At 45.5% G+C, this 16,462-nt stretch overlaps 1 protein-coding gene across 4 annotated transcripts in view; it reads left to right on the plus strand.

Moving 5' to 3' along the window:
• Positions 1–16,462, plus strand: part of LOC120020896 (spectrin alpha chain, non-erythrocytic 1-like) — a 64,610-nt gene that overhangs the window by 10,554 nt on the left and 37,594 nt on the right. For 3 of the 4 annotated variants that reach the window (XM_038964516.1, XM_038964518.1, XM_038964519.1), the window contains exons 1-6: positions 173–350; positions 14,008–14,247; positions 14,579–14,704; positions 15,376–15,516; positions 15,746–16,026; positions 16,157–16,456. In XM_038964516.1, coding sequence (XP_038820444.1) covers positions 276–350; positions 14,008–14,247; positions 14,579–14,704; positions 15,376–15,516; positions 15,746–16,026; positions 16,157–16,456 — 1,163 coding nt within the window. In that variant the 5' untranslated portion in view covers positions 173–275. Of the gene's footprint in view, positions 1–172; positions 351–14,007; positions 14,248–14,578; positions 14,705–15,375; positions 15,517–15,745; positions 16,027–16,156; positions 16,457–16,462 lie in introns of those variants that run through there. The other variant, XM_038964520.1, reaches the window with a different exon arrangement.

Here is a 16,462-nt window from a genome sequence, read left to right on the forward strand (position 1 = left end):
GTAGTCAGGGGGACTGTTTGAGAGAAAGGAGGCCATGAGGAGCGAGGGCGGGAGGGAGAGGGAAAGACGCAAGGGCTGGGCGTTATCTTGGCTTGCTCCCGACACGGCCGAGCCACTGCAGGGGCAATGCGTCTGTCTGCTCTGCAGAGAGCGGAAGAGTGAGAGAGAGAGAGAGAGAGAGAGAGAGAGAATAAGAGGCGGTCAGTTTCTCATTCTTCCTTTATCAGTTGAGATTTGTATCTGGAGCCTAGACCGCAGTGACTGCTGCTGGCTTCATGGCCACCATGGAAATCCAAGACCTAGGGCAACAGCGTCTGCCTAGGGAGACGATGGCCACCACCTCTCCTCAGGTACTGATAGGACATAGCAAAGACAGTTGGACAGAACAAGGCTCTGGATAAGGAGCCTAGAATACCTTGACTCGCTGATTATAACTAACGTTGGGTTTCAGTTTGCTGGTTAGCCTATGTCCTGTCATTTTGAGAGTTTCTAATTGAGTAGCTGGATATGGTGGACTGTTAATCTAACTCTGGTTAGTTGATTGGTTTTAGTTTATTTTCATGGTAATTAGTCACTGAATTCCGGCATGCGTTTACTGCATGCGTTGTTTGTGTTTAAGAAAATGTTTTCTTGTCTTGAAGGACTGGGTTAATTTGGTAATTTGATTGGTTTTAACTGGACTCCATGGTAATTGAATCACTGAATTCAGGCCTGTGTACTGCTTGCGTTGTGCGACTGGATTTGTGTGGTTGCGTTCATGAAACCGAGGGTTTGTGTTACTTGAACTGAGCTGGATTAAATTAATGTCACTGACCGTTATTTATGAAAAATAATACATGCAAGAGAATCAGGTTTGCATTTGGCATGGTAAACCTCCACAGATATCAAATTTTTTGACACAGGCTTTCCAATGCGTCATTGACTGGATGACAGCCATTTTGATTTAGCCTAATCCAGACATGATTGTTTTGGTAATGTTCCAGAGTAGGATTTGGGACTTGTATGACTGTTGTGTGATGATTTGTGAAAAAAAGATTAACAATAGAGCTCAATATTTTGTCATGTAGCCTAATCTCAGTCTTGTAGATAGTTTTAACAGTGGATGGTTGGTTTGCGAATGAACTCGAATCCCCCCTTGGGCATGCTGTCGATCGGCCAGGACTCTGAGGGAGCTGTAAGAGGTCAAGGTTCACTCAAGAGGGAAGGGAACTGAAGCATTGTTGGGCCCATATCCTTTTCCTTTCTGCTGCTCTGCTTTTCCTCTTTGCACCCCCAGCTGGAATGTGTATCGTTCTATATGATTTCAATCACTTTCTGACTGCACCCCTTTTGATTTGAATAACACCTTTCAAACATGTTTGCCCATAGTAAAAGTGGTCACGGAGTTACATTTCATGAAGCATTCAGGAGATAGAGGTGCTCAAAGTTGACCAATTTTGCGTACCCCACCCTTCCATGAGACTTCCAATGTGTTCATCACTGAGAAAGATAAACGGTTGAGTTTGATATCATTTGAAAGCTTACAAACATGGTTGTCAAACTATTCTATAATTTCTTGAAAAGTTCATGAAGAAATTGACATTAAGTTTTAATGTCTATCTAAAAATGCAGGGTGTCATTTAAATCATAGAAATATAATTCGTACAATGGACTTAACCCTTCAGAACCCTGCAATGTAGCTGGTTACACCATTTTGACGTTTACATTTAGTTGAATCGTCAACATGCAATTACTACCAGTAAAATGGCCGCCGGTCCACCCACCCTCGAATGTCAACTTGAATGGGTATGTCTATTCTATTATCTGTATTTCTATGATTCAATAGGTTTCCTATTTGACAGTTCCCTTTATAACAGTGGATATTCCCACTCAAGTCAACATTGTTTGTGTGGACCTCCAACCATCTTTTTGGTACCATTTTGAAAGTTGAAATTTCAACTTTATTCACATTTTACTACAGTGGTGGAACAAACTTTCCCCTTAAAGTTAAAGTCAGGACAGCGGAGTCCCTGCCCATCTTTCGAAAACGTCTGAAACCTTACCGATTTGATTAACTTAAATAACTCTCACGGCGCCTCCAACGAAATAAAATGTACATATGATTGTGACGTTATCTCACCTAGCGATCTTAAGATAAATGCACTAATTGTAAGTCGCTCTGGATAACATTGCTGAATGACTAAAATGAAAATATTTATCAGCCAAAACATGACACCCTGTATTGAAGTATCCGGTGTCTCAACCAATGGCAGGCACAACACAAACACCTCAGATGATGTAAAATAGGGTCTAAGCAAAAAATATTTTTCAAGCAAACATCAGTTTGACAACCTTTGTAAGCTTTCAAATTACATTAAACTTTTTATCTTTTTCAGTGATGAAGACATGGCTGTCTCGTGTTAGGCTGCGGTATGCAAAATGGGTTTACTTTGAGCACCTTGTTTTGGCATTCAGGTCCAAAAAGTCCCTTCTGACCACTTCTAACATGGGCAAACATGTATGCAAGGTTTCGTTCAAATTTAAGAGGGGTGCAGTTAATTGACTACATATGGAACGACCTATGTACCAAAGATGACACAGTATGAAGATGGGCAGAATCTGCTTCTCCAATCGAAATCCCTGATCACGCTTGTAGGTGATGTCATGGCAATGTTAGCTCATTCGCAGAAACATGTTATCAGATCTAACGACCGTGTCATGCTGAACTCCGCATTTGAAAGCCTTCAAATCAAAGGCACTCCTTTGACATAAAGTTGTTTTTGATGAAAACGTGTTGGTCACTTTCACAAGGTTGTAGTAATGACAGTTTCAGCTACTTAAGACATTGGTTCCAATTTTTAGTTAACTTTCTCAACATCTAAATACAAAACCTAAGGACACATTTTTCACTTCTCCCATTGGCTTGCAAAACCCCAAGTCTGCCGAGTCTGCTTTGCAAGCATTCCTGGAAGTCTCGCGATGTTGCACCTCTGGGTTTAGAAACTCTGCCTGTACTGTGGGAGCGCCCTACCGTTTCCTGTAAATTCTTCCGGCCAGCATCCTCCCAGTTTGGCATATGTTAGTGAGAAGCTATGTTTCCATGGGAACCAGGAAGGGGCTGTTATGTGACTTCATCGGTTTTCCACTGTCTCTCAGGATTCCCTTGGAATGAGACTGGGCCTTTAGGATAGAGTGCTCTACTACTCTACCGAATGGTGCTTTTCTGAGTTCATTTGGCAAGGGTTCTTGTGTTGGACTGTTTATTCTCAACGTTACACCCAAGCTTAACTTCATTCCTCATTCTGTAATCAAATCATTTGGACAAGTCAGGCCTACATTGTCAAGAATTAAGAAAAAAAAAGATTTTCCATAACCTGGACCTCGAGTGGAAATTCGAATATATAAGGTAGGGATGTCAAAGTGAAACTGTGAAAACATTTTTTTCTCCTCGGTAGAATTCTTATTTGTTCTCCATCAAAATTAATACATTTATGCCAGGAAGCCAGCGAGGACTTCGCAGCGCTCAAATTCATTATCTAGGTCGTGGTACTATGCGTGGCAGTAATTCTAATGGAGCAAATCGATACACCTCGCCTCCCCTCCTTCTCATTCACTCACTTTTTTGCATTCTCTCTCCGTAGAGCGATTTCTCTCTGCATACTTGGGCAGCGATGGGAGCCACACAGGGCTCTAAAAATATCTCTGGCCTCCTCAAATGGAATCTGTGGCATGTCTTTTATGAGGAAGATCTGATTTTAAAATGTTGAGAGGGTGGGAATAGATACTGTATTGTCAAAGCATCGCTGCCGTGGTGGGAATATGAGACTCAATTTTTTTTTTTTTCTCCCCAATTTTGTGATATCCAATTAGTAGTTAGACTTGTCTAATCGCTGCAACTCTCGTACAGATTCGGGAGAGGAGAAGGTCGAGAGTCATGCATCATCCGAAACACTGCTTCTTGACACATTGCTCGCTTAACCCGGAAGCCAGCCGCACCAATGTCTCGGAGGAAACACCGTACATCCTAGCGACCGAAGTCAGTGTGCATGCGCCCGGCCCGCCACAAGGATTTGCTAGAGCGCGATGGGACAAGGACATCTCGGCCGGCCAAACCCTCCCCGGACCCGGACGATGCTGGGCCAATTGTGCGCCGCCTCATGGGTCTCCTGGCCGCGGCCGGCTGCGACAAAGCCTGGGATCAAACCCGGGTCTGTAGTGACGCCTCTAGCACTGCAATGCAGTGCCTTAGACCGCTGCGCCACTCGAGAGGCTCAGACATCTCTATAATACAGAGATAATAGCCAAACCTCATTTGGAGACTTGCTCCTTCCTTGTCTCCTGTCCTCCATTACTAGGAGAAAGATCATATCACTCTAGACCAGATATAGCCCATTCCACCATCTTGTCCTCACCCCAACCCCTTTTCAGCAAGCTGTTTAAGCCTGCCCGATCATATCTTTTATATAATATGCCTTCATAACATTAGCTATGTCTGAAAAGGTAGTGTGTGTGGTGGTTACTTCAGTGACGAAGAGCTATGGCAGACAGTAACTATGTGAAAATATTTGCTTTTGAGTTAATGTTATGAGGAATAGCAAAATAATAGGCTATTCGTTTAGGATAATGCTGATTCCCTTCATTCAGGCGCCGGAGTGAATGGCTGCCGTTTCACGGGCTCCTAACCAATTGTGCTATTTTTATATATTTTTTCCGTATTCTTTAACTTATTTTGTGTTTCTGCTACCGTCTCTTATGACTGAAAATAGCTTCTGGATATCAGAACAGCAATTACTCACCTCGAACTGGACAAAGCTTTCTTTAATAAGTCTGACGTGAAGGATATACTGTTGCTCCCGGACCAGGCACAAATCCCCGTCATTTGCATTAAGAAAAGACGGAGATACAGGGGCCGCAATGTGCAATCAGTGGAGAATAAACTGGATGAGCTCTGTTTGAGACTATCCTACCAACGGGACATTAAAAACTGTGTTTCACCGAGTCGTGGCTGAAGGACGACACGGATAATATGCAGTTGGTTGGGTTTTTCGTGTATCAGCAAGACAGAACGGCAACCTCCGTTAAAACTTATTCCACACACAGAGACGCATACAAAGCTCTCCCTAGCCCTCCATTTGGCATATCTGACCATAATTCTATCCTCCTGATTCCTGCTTACAAGCAAAAACTAAAGCAGGACGTACCAGTGACTCCCTCAATACGGAAGTGGTCAGATGACGCTGATGCTACGCTACAGAACTGTTTTGCTTGCACAGACTGGAATATGTTCCGGGATTCATCCAATTGCATTGAGGAGTATACCACCTCAGTCACCGGCTTCATCAAGAAGTACATTGACGACGATGTCCCCACGGTGACCATATGTACACATCCCAACTAGAAGCCATGGATTACAGGCAACATCTGCACTGAGCTAAAGGCTAGAGCTGCCTCTCAAGGAGTGGGGGACTAATCCGGACACTTATAAGAAATCCCGCTATGCCCTCAAATGAACCACCAAACAGGCAAAGCATCAATACAGGACTAAGATTGAATCCTACTACACCGGCTCTGATGCTCGTCGGATGTGGCAGGACTTGCAAACTATTACTGACTACAAAGGGAAACCCAGCCGCGAGCTGCTCAGTGACACGAGCCTACCAGACAGGGTAAATACCTTTTTTATGCTCGCTTCGAGGCAAGCAACACTAAAGCATGCATGAGAGCACCAGCTGTTCCGGATGACTGTGATCATGCTCTCCGTAGCCGATGTGAGCAAGACCTTTAAACAGGTCAACAAGGCAGCGGGGCCAGACGGATTACCAGGACGTGTACTCAGAGCATGCACGGACCAACTGGCAAGTGTCTTCACTGACATTTTCAACCTCTACCTGACCAAGTCTGTAATACCTACATGTTTCAAGCAGACCACCATAGTCCCTGTTCCCAAGAACGCCTAACCTGCTTAAATGACTACTGCCCCGAAGCACTCAGGTCGGTAGCCATAAAGTGCTTTGAAGGCTGTTCATGGCTCACAACACCATAATGCCGGAAACCCTAGACCCACTCCAATTCGCATACTGCCCCAACAGATCCACAGATGACTCAATTTCAATCGCACTCCACACTGCCCTTTCCCACCTGGATAAAAGGAACTCCTACGTGAGAATGCTGTTCATTGACTACAGCTCAGCGTTCAACACGATAGTGCCCACAAAGCTAATCACTAATCTAAGGACCCTGGGCCTAAACACCTCCCTCTGCACTGGATCCTGGACTTCCTGACGGGCTGCCCCCAGGTGGTAAGGGTAGGCAACAACACATCCACCACGCTGATCCTCAACATGGGGGCCCCTCAGGTGTGCGTGCTCAGTCCCCTCCTGTACTCCCTGTTCACCCATGACTGCGTGACCAAGCACGACTCCAACACCGTCAAGTTTGCTGACGACACAACGGTGGTAGGCCTGATCACCGTCAACGATAAGACGGCCTATAGGGAGGAGGTCAGAGACCTGGCAGTGTGGTGCCTGGACAACAACCTCTCCCTCAACGTGAGCAAAACGAAGGAGTTGATCGTGGACTACAGGAAAAGGAGGGCCGGACACGCTCCCATTCACATTGACGGGGCTGTAGTGGAGCGGGTCGAGAGTTTCAAGTTCCTTGGTGTCCAACAAACTATCATGGTCCAAACACACCAAGACAGTCATTTAGAGGGCACGAGGAGACGGAAAAGATTTGGCATGGGTCCCAAGATCCTCAAAGTGCTACAGCTGCACCATCGAGAGCATTCTGACTGGTTGCATCACCGCTTGGTATGGCAACTGTTTGGCATCTGACCGTAATGCGCTGTGTAGGGTAGTGTGTACAGCCCAGTACATCACTGGGGCTAAGCTTCCTCCCAGTAAGATCTCTATACTAGGAGGTGTCAATGGAAGGCCCAAAAAATTGTCAAAGACTCCAGTCACCCAAGTCAGACTTTTCTCTCTGCTACTGCTCGGCAAGCGGTACCGGAGCGCCAAGTCTAGGTCCAAAAGGCTCCTTAACAGCTTCTACCCACCCCAAGTCATAAGACTGCTGGACAATTAATCAAATTGCCATCTGAAGTATTTGTATTGTTTTTACACTGCTGCTTCTCACTGTTAATATCTATGCATAGTCACTTTACCCCTACCTAAATGTACAAATTACCTCGACTAATCTGTACCCCTGCATATTTACTCGGTACCGGTACCCCCTGTATATAGCCTCGTTATTGTTATTTCATTGTAACTTTAAAAAAAAACTTTTAATTTAGTAAATGTTTTCTTAACTCTATTTTCTTAACTGCATTGGGCTTGTAAGCATTTCACTCTAAGGTCTACCTACACCTGTTGTATTCGGCGCATGTGACAAATAAAATTTGATTTGCAATGAAAAACACAGCTAAATGACTGAAGGGGAGGACTGAGGAAACGAAGAGGCTTCTAGAGAACCTTGAAACAGCTAAGATTACATAACGCTTCAAGTGTGCCGGCCTGTGCTTGAGTACTGACAATGTCTTTGTTTTTCAAAAGATGTCTTATGAACTTGGTACTGAAGTGGCAATTTAGCCTAGCTACCAGTGTCAGTATTTAACCCATACATCTCTCCTGGTATCTAGGCCTATAGTTAGCAAGACGATCCGTCCTTCATGTGGTCTAGTACTGTGTGTTTAGTGGCCTCACCACAACAGGATGTGGGTCCACCACCTCAATAAACAACCTCTCTATGTGTACAGTAGGCCAGTCCTAAACACTGTTAGTTTGAAGTCTTAACCACCATGGAGCATTTTTAAAATAAATTGCTGCTTGCACGGTTTAGAAATCAGGTGGTTGGACTTTGACTAACCTATCGCCATGCGGATGGAATTTGTGCATGGTGTTTCTCATAGTCTCCTCCTCTTAACACTAAAATTGAATGTGCTTGTTGGAGAGAGAGCAAGGGTTACATAAACAGTGAGCTTCTAGGAAGTCTTCCGCTCTGCTGTTTAGTAGTGGTGTGTGGGAGGTGGTTGAGGGAGTGGAGGAGGGAAAGTGTCATAGAGAGGGTGGTGGTAGATGGAGGTGGTTGGTGTTATCTACCATTCACACCATTCGCACCATTTGGAATCGAGTGCTATCTGCTATTGCAGAAGCACTGTGCTAGAGGGCCTTCTGGCGGTCGAAGATACAACCTGTACTATGAAATGGCCTCCTCCCTCCACAAGTTAATTCATGTAAATTGATAAATACTACCAAATGTATTTTGGTCTGTAATGTAACCATTTACTTGACACCTGGAACTGCACACAGATTCAATTGACTTTTAAGCCACTCGTCAAGAGGCCAAACTCTTTGCAGGTTGTGTGTTTTCAAGTTTACACCAAAGCAGTGAATTTTACAGATATTGTTTTGCGTCACTCCTTCTACAATAACGTTGGCGCATTGTGTCAAAGAGCAGCACAGTCTCTTCCAGGAGAGGCCGGTGCCCCAAAGACACATGTTCCAAAGACTGTTTTCTCATTGGTCCAGAGAGCTGTCCCTCAGCACAGTTAGCAGACTAGTCAAGAAGTGTGTGCATTTATACTCTCGGGCAGATATCAGAGCAGAACGGGTCGCGGTTAGCTAAATTCTGGGATGATTTAAGCCATCAGTGAATTGGGACTGGTGTTAGGGGATGTGGGGGGGGGGGGGGGGGGGGGGGATATTAACTAGTCGGTTGCTTTTTACAGAAAATGGGCCAGTGTAGAGAGGCTAGTAATAAGCTTAGTCAGACAGCCTGACTCCTGTTGTTTTTCACAATCTAGTCAGTTATTTCTGCCATTTCTATCTCTATGTAGCTGTATTTGTTTCGATGGCAGTGGCCATGTACTCCCAAGAGCTATTCAGAACAATGACCAGTTTCCTATGTTAGCGCTGGTGGTGTCTCCTCCGTGGGTTAGCTTAATGGTGTGATGGATGGATGGAGGTTGTTTTGGGAGAAATGGAATCGGGCAACAAACTGGTCTGTTGCGTGTTGAGGAGAGCCAGCCAGCCCAGAAGCCCCTTTGTGGACCAGGCAGTTTTTCCTGGATCTGCTGAATGGAAAGCCACCATACTGCTGACACCACTAATCCTACTGTCAGATATGGACCATTTCACTCTTTCACCTTCCATCTATTTCTCATCACTCTTTCTCTCGGTCTGAATGGGAGCTGTGCTGGCTGTGCTCTAACAGTGGGCCTCTCATCTGGTCTAGCAGTCGTCCCCCGTCCCCATTTGACTGATTGACTGTCAGTGATATTTTGTCTTTGTCTCTCTGTGTGTTCCCCTTTACTCATGGTGTTCACTGACAGATCAATGTTCTGTCCCTCCTTAATGTGATATGTTGACAATAAACAGAATTCAGTGAAACGTGAATCCTAATTACTTTCATTGTCTTATTCATGTCTGTTGTGAGACACCATATCTGTATCTTTAATTATGGAAGCAGTTGATAACAAGCTGGAAGTAAAATGGTTAAGACTATTTATTTTGAGAATGTCTTAAGCCAGTGTATGAAAGCGGTATGAGATGGTCTATTGGAACTGGGTGAGAGACTCATGCTCACACAGTCCTGACCTGAGATGAAGGGGGCTGTGAGTTTTCTAGCTATGGTGTTCAGCTGGCCTGGCCTCCCTCCACCATGGCCTGGTCAGGGTGTATCAGAGGTCACAGTGACCTGATAAGCCACAGTGTAGGTAACGCCGCCCTGAGAAAGACTCCAGATGTAGGGCTGGGGCGACATAGAATTAATTTGAATTTACAGTACCAGTCAAAAGTTTAGAGACACCTACTTATTCAAGGGTTTTCCTTAAATAGTAAACATTTCTACATTGTAGAATAGTGATGACGTAAAAAAAGTGTTACCTGTTAGTGATCCCTTCGCGCGCCAATCCCTTTAGCGGGATCGATTTGACAACATCCAGTGAAATTGCAGAGCGCCAAATTCAAACTACAGAAATATCAATATTCAAGATTCACGAAAATATAAGTGTAATACATCAAAATAAAGCTTCACTTCTTGTTAATCCAGCCGCAGTGTCAGATTTCAAAAAGGCTTTATGGCGAAAGCAGACCATGCGATTATCTGACAACAGCGCCCCGCATACAAACACATGAAAATAATTTTCAACCAGGCAGGTGGCGACACAAAAGTCAGAAATAACGATATAATAAATGCCTTACCTTTGAAGATCTTCTGTTGGCACTCCAAAATGTCCCAGAAACATCACAAATGGTCCTTTTGTTCGATAATGTCCTTCTTTATATCCCCAAAATATCCGTTTATTTGGCACGTTTGATTCAGAAATAAACCGGTTCCAACTCGCCCAACATGACTACAAAGTATCTAATAAGTTACTTGTAAACTTGGTCCAAACATTTCAAACAACGTTCCTAATCCAACCTCGGGTATCCTAAAACAAAAATAATCGATACAATTTAAGACGGGGTAAACTGTTTCCAATACCGGATAAAAACAACGTGAAGCGCGTTCCAGTTCACACGCACCAAACAGTAGAGTCCACATGGAGTGACACTTACAAAGAACAGCCATGCTTCTTCATTTCTCAAAAGAAAAACATCAACCAATTACTAACTACTGTTGATATCTAGTGGAAGCCATAGGAACTGCAACCAGGTTCCTATTAAATAGGGCTTCTTATAGAAAACCATTAGGAAATACTATGACCTCAATTTCTTTCCCCCCTGGATGGTTTGTCCTCGGGGTTTTGCCTGCCAAATCAGTTCTGTTATACTCACAGACATTATTGTAACAGTTTTAGAAACTTCAGAGTGTTTTCTATCCAATGCTACCTTGCTATAATTATATGCATATCCTAGCTTCTGGGCCTGAGTAACAGGCAGTTTACTTTGGGCACGCTTTTCATCCGGAAGTGAAAATACTGCCCCCTATCCCTAAGAAGTAAAAAAATAATTAAAAAAATCTAAATATATTTGAGATTCTTCAAAGTAGCCACTCTTTGCCTTTGACAGCTTTGCACACTCTTGGCATTCTCTCAACCAGCTTCATGACATAGTCACCTGAAATGCGTTTCAATTAACAGGTGTGCCTTCTTAAAAGTTAATTTGTGGATTTTTTTCCTTAATGCGTTTGATCCAATCAGTTGTGTTGTGACAAGGTAGGGTTGGTATACAGAATATAGTCCTATTTGGTAAAAGACCAAGTCCATATTATGCAAAAAAAAAAAGCTCAAAAAAGCAGAAATGACAGTCCATCATTACTTTAAGACATGAAGGTCAGTCAATCTGGAAAATGTCAAGAACGTCAAGAAGTTTCTTCAAGTGCAGTCACAAAAACCATCAAGCACTATGATGAAACTGGCTCTCATGAGGACCGCCACAGGAAAGGAAGACCCAGAGTTACTTCTGCTGCTGAGGATAAGTTCATTAGAGTTGCCAGCCTCAGAAATTGCAGCCCAAATAAATGCTTCGCAGGGATCAAGTAACAGACACATCTCAACGTCAACTGTTCAGAGGAGACTGCATCAATCAGGCCTTCATGGTCGAATTGCTGCAAAGAAGCCACTACTAAAGGACATCAAGAAGAAGAGACTTCCTTGGGCCAAGAAACACGAGCAATGGACATTAGACCGGTGGAAATCTGTCCTTTGGTCCAAATGTAAGATTTTAGGTTCCAACCGCCGTGTCTTTGTGAGACGCAGAGAAGGTGAACGGATGATCTCCGCATGTGTGGTTCCCACTGAAGCATGGAGGAAGAGCTGTGGGGGTGCTTTGCTGGTGACACTGTCAGTGATTTATTTAGAATTCAAGGCACACTTAACCAGCATGGCTACTACCACATTCTGCAGCGATACGTCATCCCATCTGGTTTGGGCTTAGTAGGACTATCATTTATTTTTCAACAAGACAATGACCCAACACACCTCCAGGCTGTGTAAGGGCTATTTGACCAAGAAGGAGAGTGATGGAGTGCTGCATCAGATGATCTGGCCTCCACAATCACCTGACCTCAACCCAATTGAGATGGGTTGAATGATTTGAACCGCATAGTGAAGGAATAGCAGATGCAAATGCTCAGCATATGTGGGAACTTCTTCAAGATTGTTGGAAAAGCCTTTCAGGTGACTGTCATGAAGCTGGTTGAGAGAATGCCAAGAGTGTGCAAAGCAAAGGGTGGCTACTTTAAATAACTATTTTGTTTACTACATGATTCCATGTGTTATTTCATTGTTTTGATGTCTTCGCTATTATTCTACAATGTAGAGAATAGTTTAAAAAAAAGAAGACCTTGAATGAGAAAGTGTGTCAACTTTTGACTGGTACTGTATATTTTTGCTTCTCATGCTTCTCGTTCTCATGGTTTGAGGCCTCACGTGCTAAAACAAAATGTTGTCTATTTAAAATATTCAGTGATGGAAAATGGTCCAACTTGCCATTTTGAATGCAATGTAGCTGATACAGTTCACTGTTACATCAGCCTCAAAGGCCTAAATCGTTGGATGGTAATAATTTGTGGTGTTACACACACACTCCTTAAATAGCACCACATGTGTAGCCCACCCCCCACATTCCCATTAATGTGTGAGAGGAAGCATTTGGGGTGTGCCTGCCTTGCAGCGACTGAGTAACAGCCACCCAGAGTGTGGTCCTCTAACAGCCCCTCTGCTATCCAGGCTGGGGGACAAGAATACAGGGTGGGTGACACTGACCTTGTCTGTTGACCTCACCCTACTCATCTCCCTACAGGCCTCCACTCTCCCCTGGTGTATGGTTGGATGGGTGGGGTTTGGGGTGTATAGGCAGGGTGTGAGAGGGGGTGAGGGCCACTGTGTGGGCTGACAGCCACAGTCCTATTGTGCATGGGGGCCTGGTTACTGTTTGTTCAGAGCTGTGTGAAATTTCTGCCTATTTCCCCTCCCCCCATGACATTCTTGCCATCTTAGCTGCTTGACTGGAGAGGAGCTGGCTACTTCACTGGGGAGTTTTTGTCAATTCATAGCATAGTTACCCTTGTCTGGTTCTCTTCCACAAAGTTACGTGGCATTTCCTCTAGATCCGTTCTTGTGTGGTGAGTAGCGATCCATAAAGTGCTGCACTGTGTTCAAATGCCCCCAGGGAAAGAGAAAAGAATGAACTGCACTGTGTGATATTTGGAACTCCTTTTGGAAGTCCTCCACAGCTATTGTGTTTCTACGATCTCTTGTGTTTTTAAAAGCCTAAAGATGAGAGAAATCAGGCAAGTAGAAATACTCAATGTGGGCCTCCTGAGTGGCGCAGTGCTAGCTGTGCCACTAGAGATCCTGGTTCGGGTCCAGTCTCTGTTGCAGCCGGCCGCGACCGGGAGACCCATGGGGCGGCGCACAATTGGCCCAGCGTCGTCCGGGTTAGGGGAGGGTTTGCTGGCAGGGATGTTCTTGTCCCAACGCGCTCTAGCGACTCCTGTGGCGGGCCAGGCACAGTGCATGCTGACTTCGGTCGCCAGTGTTTCCTCTGACACATTGGTGCAGCTGGCTTCCGGGTTAAGCGGGCATTGTGTCAAGAAGCAGGCTGGGTTGAGTTTCTGAGGACGCACGGCTCTCGACCTTCGCCTCTCCTGAGTCCGTTCAGTAGTTGCAGAGATGGGACGACTGTAACTACCAATTGGATACCACAAAATTGGGGTGGAAAAAGGGGTAAATAAAATAACTAATACTCAATGTGATCAAGCTAGCGTAACCATGGCAGGCTCAGTTGGACCATTTTATTTTTGTTCTATTCAAAGGGATGGACAAATGGTGGCAGCCATCTTAACATTCTCATCCACTCATCCCAATTGTAGGAACTATTAATGTTGACAACTAGAAAACAAAAGTTGCAGCTGAAACATTGTTGCAAATAGAAAGTAGTATTAATGATTAGCCTACAACGGAAATATAATTACTAGAACAGGCAAAGCCCATCAGTAATTCTATTTTATATGGATAACAATGGGCTACTCCTGTAATATTATAAAAAGTTCTAAATCCTAATTTCCCCCTTTCTGTGTCATCAGAGAATGGATACCAGTGGTGGGAAAGTGCTGGAGTCTGCCGATGACATCCAGGAGCGTCGGCAGCAGGTGTTGGACCGCTACCGGCGCTTCAAGGAGCTGTCGGGTGTGCGCCGGCAGAAGCTGGAGGACTCCTACCGTTTCCAGTTCTTCCGCCGCGATGCCGATGAGCTGGAGAAGTGGATCCAGGAGAAGCTGCAGATCGCCTCCGATGAGAACTACAAGGACCCCACCAACCTCCAGGTCAGTGCTGATGGATAGGAAGCCAGTTGAGGCTAATAAAATAAATTATGACTTGGACTTGGGTGGAGCTGTAAACAGGGCATAGAAAAAAAGTGAATACTGAAGTTAAGATCCTGATTTGATTGACCTTTATGATGCACAAGCCACTTGTTGTGAATTTACTGGCTTTAAGGCTTGCCAGTGGCCATTCAAAACGAAACAGCGTGGCCATAAAACCACACACACAGAATTATCAGTCGTCATAAAACCCTCTTTGCTGTGACCCTTGGCCAGGTATGTCTGTCCTGTCCACTAGTCTTTGTGCCACGCTAACTTGCCTCCTCCCCCACAGGGCAAGCTCCAGAAACACCAGGCCTTCGAGGCGGAGGTGCAGGCCAACGCTGGGGCCATCATCAAGCTTGACGAGACTGGCAACCTCATGATCTCCGAGGGTCACTTTGCCTCTGAAACCATCCGCGTAAGACACACACATACACACAGTCCGCTGAGCTATATGCTTAACCAAGATGGAACTACACAATCTACCCTTTTTAACCCAATCATGTCTGGTTCAGTCCTTCACGCCCTACCGGACTTTCCAGAGACCCATAGTCTCAAGTTTCAATATGGCGGAGTATATAAAAGTAGGTGCTTGAGTGCTGTCGACCTCCTGGCTCTTCTGTTTCTCTCACTTTTAGGTTCCACTCCACTTCTGTCAGATCCATTGTTCTGTTCTGTTTGTTGTGTGGTTATGCGATATTTAAGAATACCTAATGAAAAGTGCATGATTTGTGTGACCTAAAAGGAACATTTTGTTCCATTGATAAGCACTTATCTTGGTCTCAAACTACAACCTCAGCAAGTACTTGGCCCATATTCATAAAGAGTAGGAGTGCTGATTTAGGATCAGTTTGAACTTTTGGATCATATTGAACAAGATCACTTTGACAGGGTGGCCTGATCCTAGGTCAGCACTCCTTCCGTGAGATGCGTTATGAACACAGGCCCTGATTTCCCATAATGTATAAGGTTATATTGACAGAGGGGACCTGATCCTAGATCAGCACGGCCTACTCTGAGAGGCTGATTATTGGTCTTGGATCAGCTTCCATTCCATGGTGCAAATTGTCTCCCTTTCTGCCCAAACAGACTCGTCTGGAGGAGCTGCACCGTCTTTGGGACCTTCTGCTGCAGAAGACCAAGGAGAAAGGTGTTCGTCTGCTGCAGGCCCAGAAGCTGGTGCAGTACCTGCGCGAGTGTGAGGATGCCCTGGACTGGATTTGTGACAAGGTCAGTGTCTCAACCTGTAGTCACACACACACATATCTACTGGAGGCCATGGCCTAAACCATGTCTACAGGACCCTAATAGACAACATGGCCTTACCCTAAATCATGTCCAACAGGAGACCATTGCCATAGGACCCTAAAGACAACCTATCCTAAACATTAGCCTCCCTAAACCATGTGTACAGGATCCTACTAGATAACCTATCCTAATCCAAAGCCGTGTTTAACAGGAGGCCATGGCCACCTCGGAGGAGCTGGGCCAGGACTTGGAGCATGTGGAGGTGCTCCAGAAGAAGTTTGAGGAGTTCCAGACGGACCTGGCGGCTCACGAGGAGCGTGTGAACGAAGTGAACCAGCTAGCGGGCAAGCTGAGCCAGGAGTCTCACCCCGAGGCGGAGCTCATCGTCCGCAAGCAGGAGGAGGTGAACGCCGCCTGGCAGAGGCTCAAGGGCCTGGCGCAGCAGAGGCAGGGCAGGCTGTTTGGAGCCGCCGAGGTGCAGCGCTTCAACAGGTATGTCCAGGACTGACTGTTGTGTGAGTTTTTTGGAGTGTGGGTGTCTGTGATAGAGAAGCCACAAAAGACCTGAGAGAATCAAGAAATGTTGATTTCTGACTGGGTGTATGTGTTATGTGGCCTCCAGGGATGTGGACGAGACCATCAGCTGGATCAAGGAGAAGGAGCAGCTCATGGCGTCCGATGACTTTGGCCGGGACCTGGCCAGCGTTCAGGCCCTGCTGCGCAAGCACGAGGGCCTGGAGAGAGACCTGGCTGCCCTGGAGGACAAGGTCAACACTCTGGGGGGAGAGGCTGAACGTCTGCAGCAGACCCACCCCCAGAACGCTTCCCAGATCCACCTGAAGAGGGACGAGCTCATCACCAACTGGGAGCAGATCCGCACGCTGGCCGCTGAGCGCCACGCCCACCTCAACGACTCCTACAGGTTGGT

Source organism: Salvelinus namaycush, chromosome 26, assembly GCF_016432855.1.
Source record: "Salvelinus namaycush isolate Seneca chromosome 26, SaNama_1.0, whole genome shotgun sequence".
NCBI classification, from domain to species: domain Eukaryota; kingdom Metazoa; phylum Chordata; class Actinopteri; order Salmoniformes; family Salmonidae; genus Salvelinus; species Salvelinus namaycush.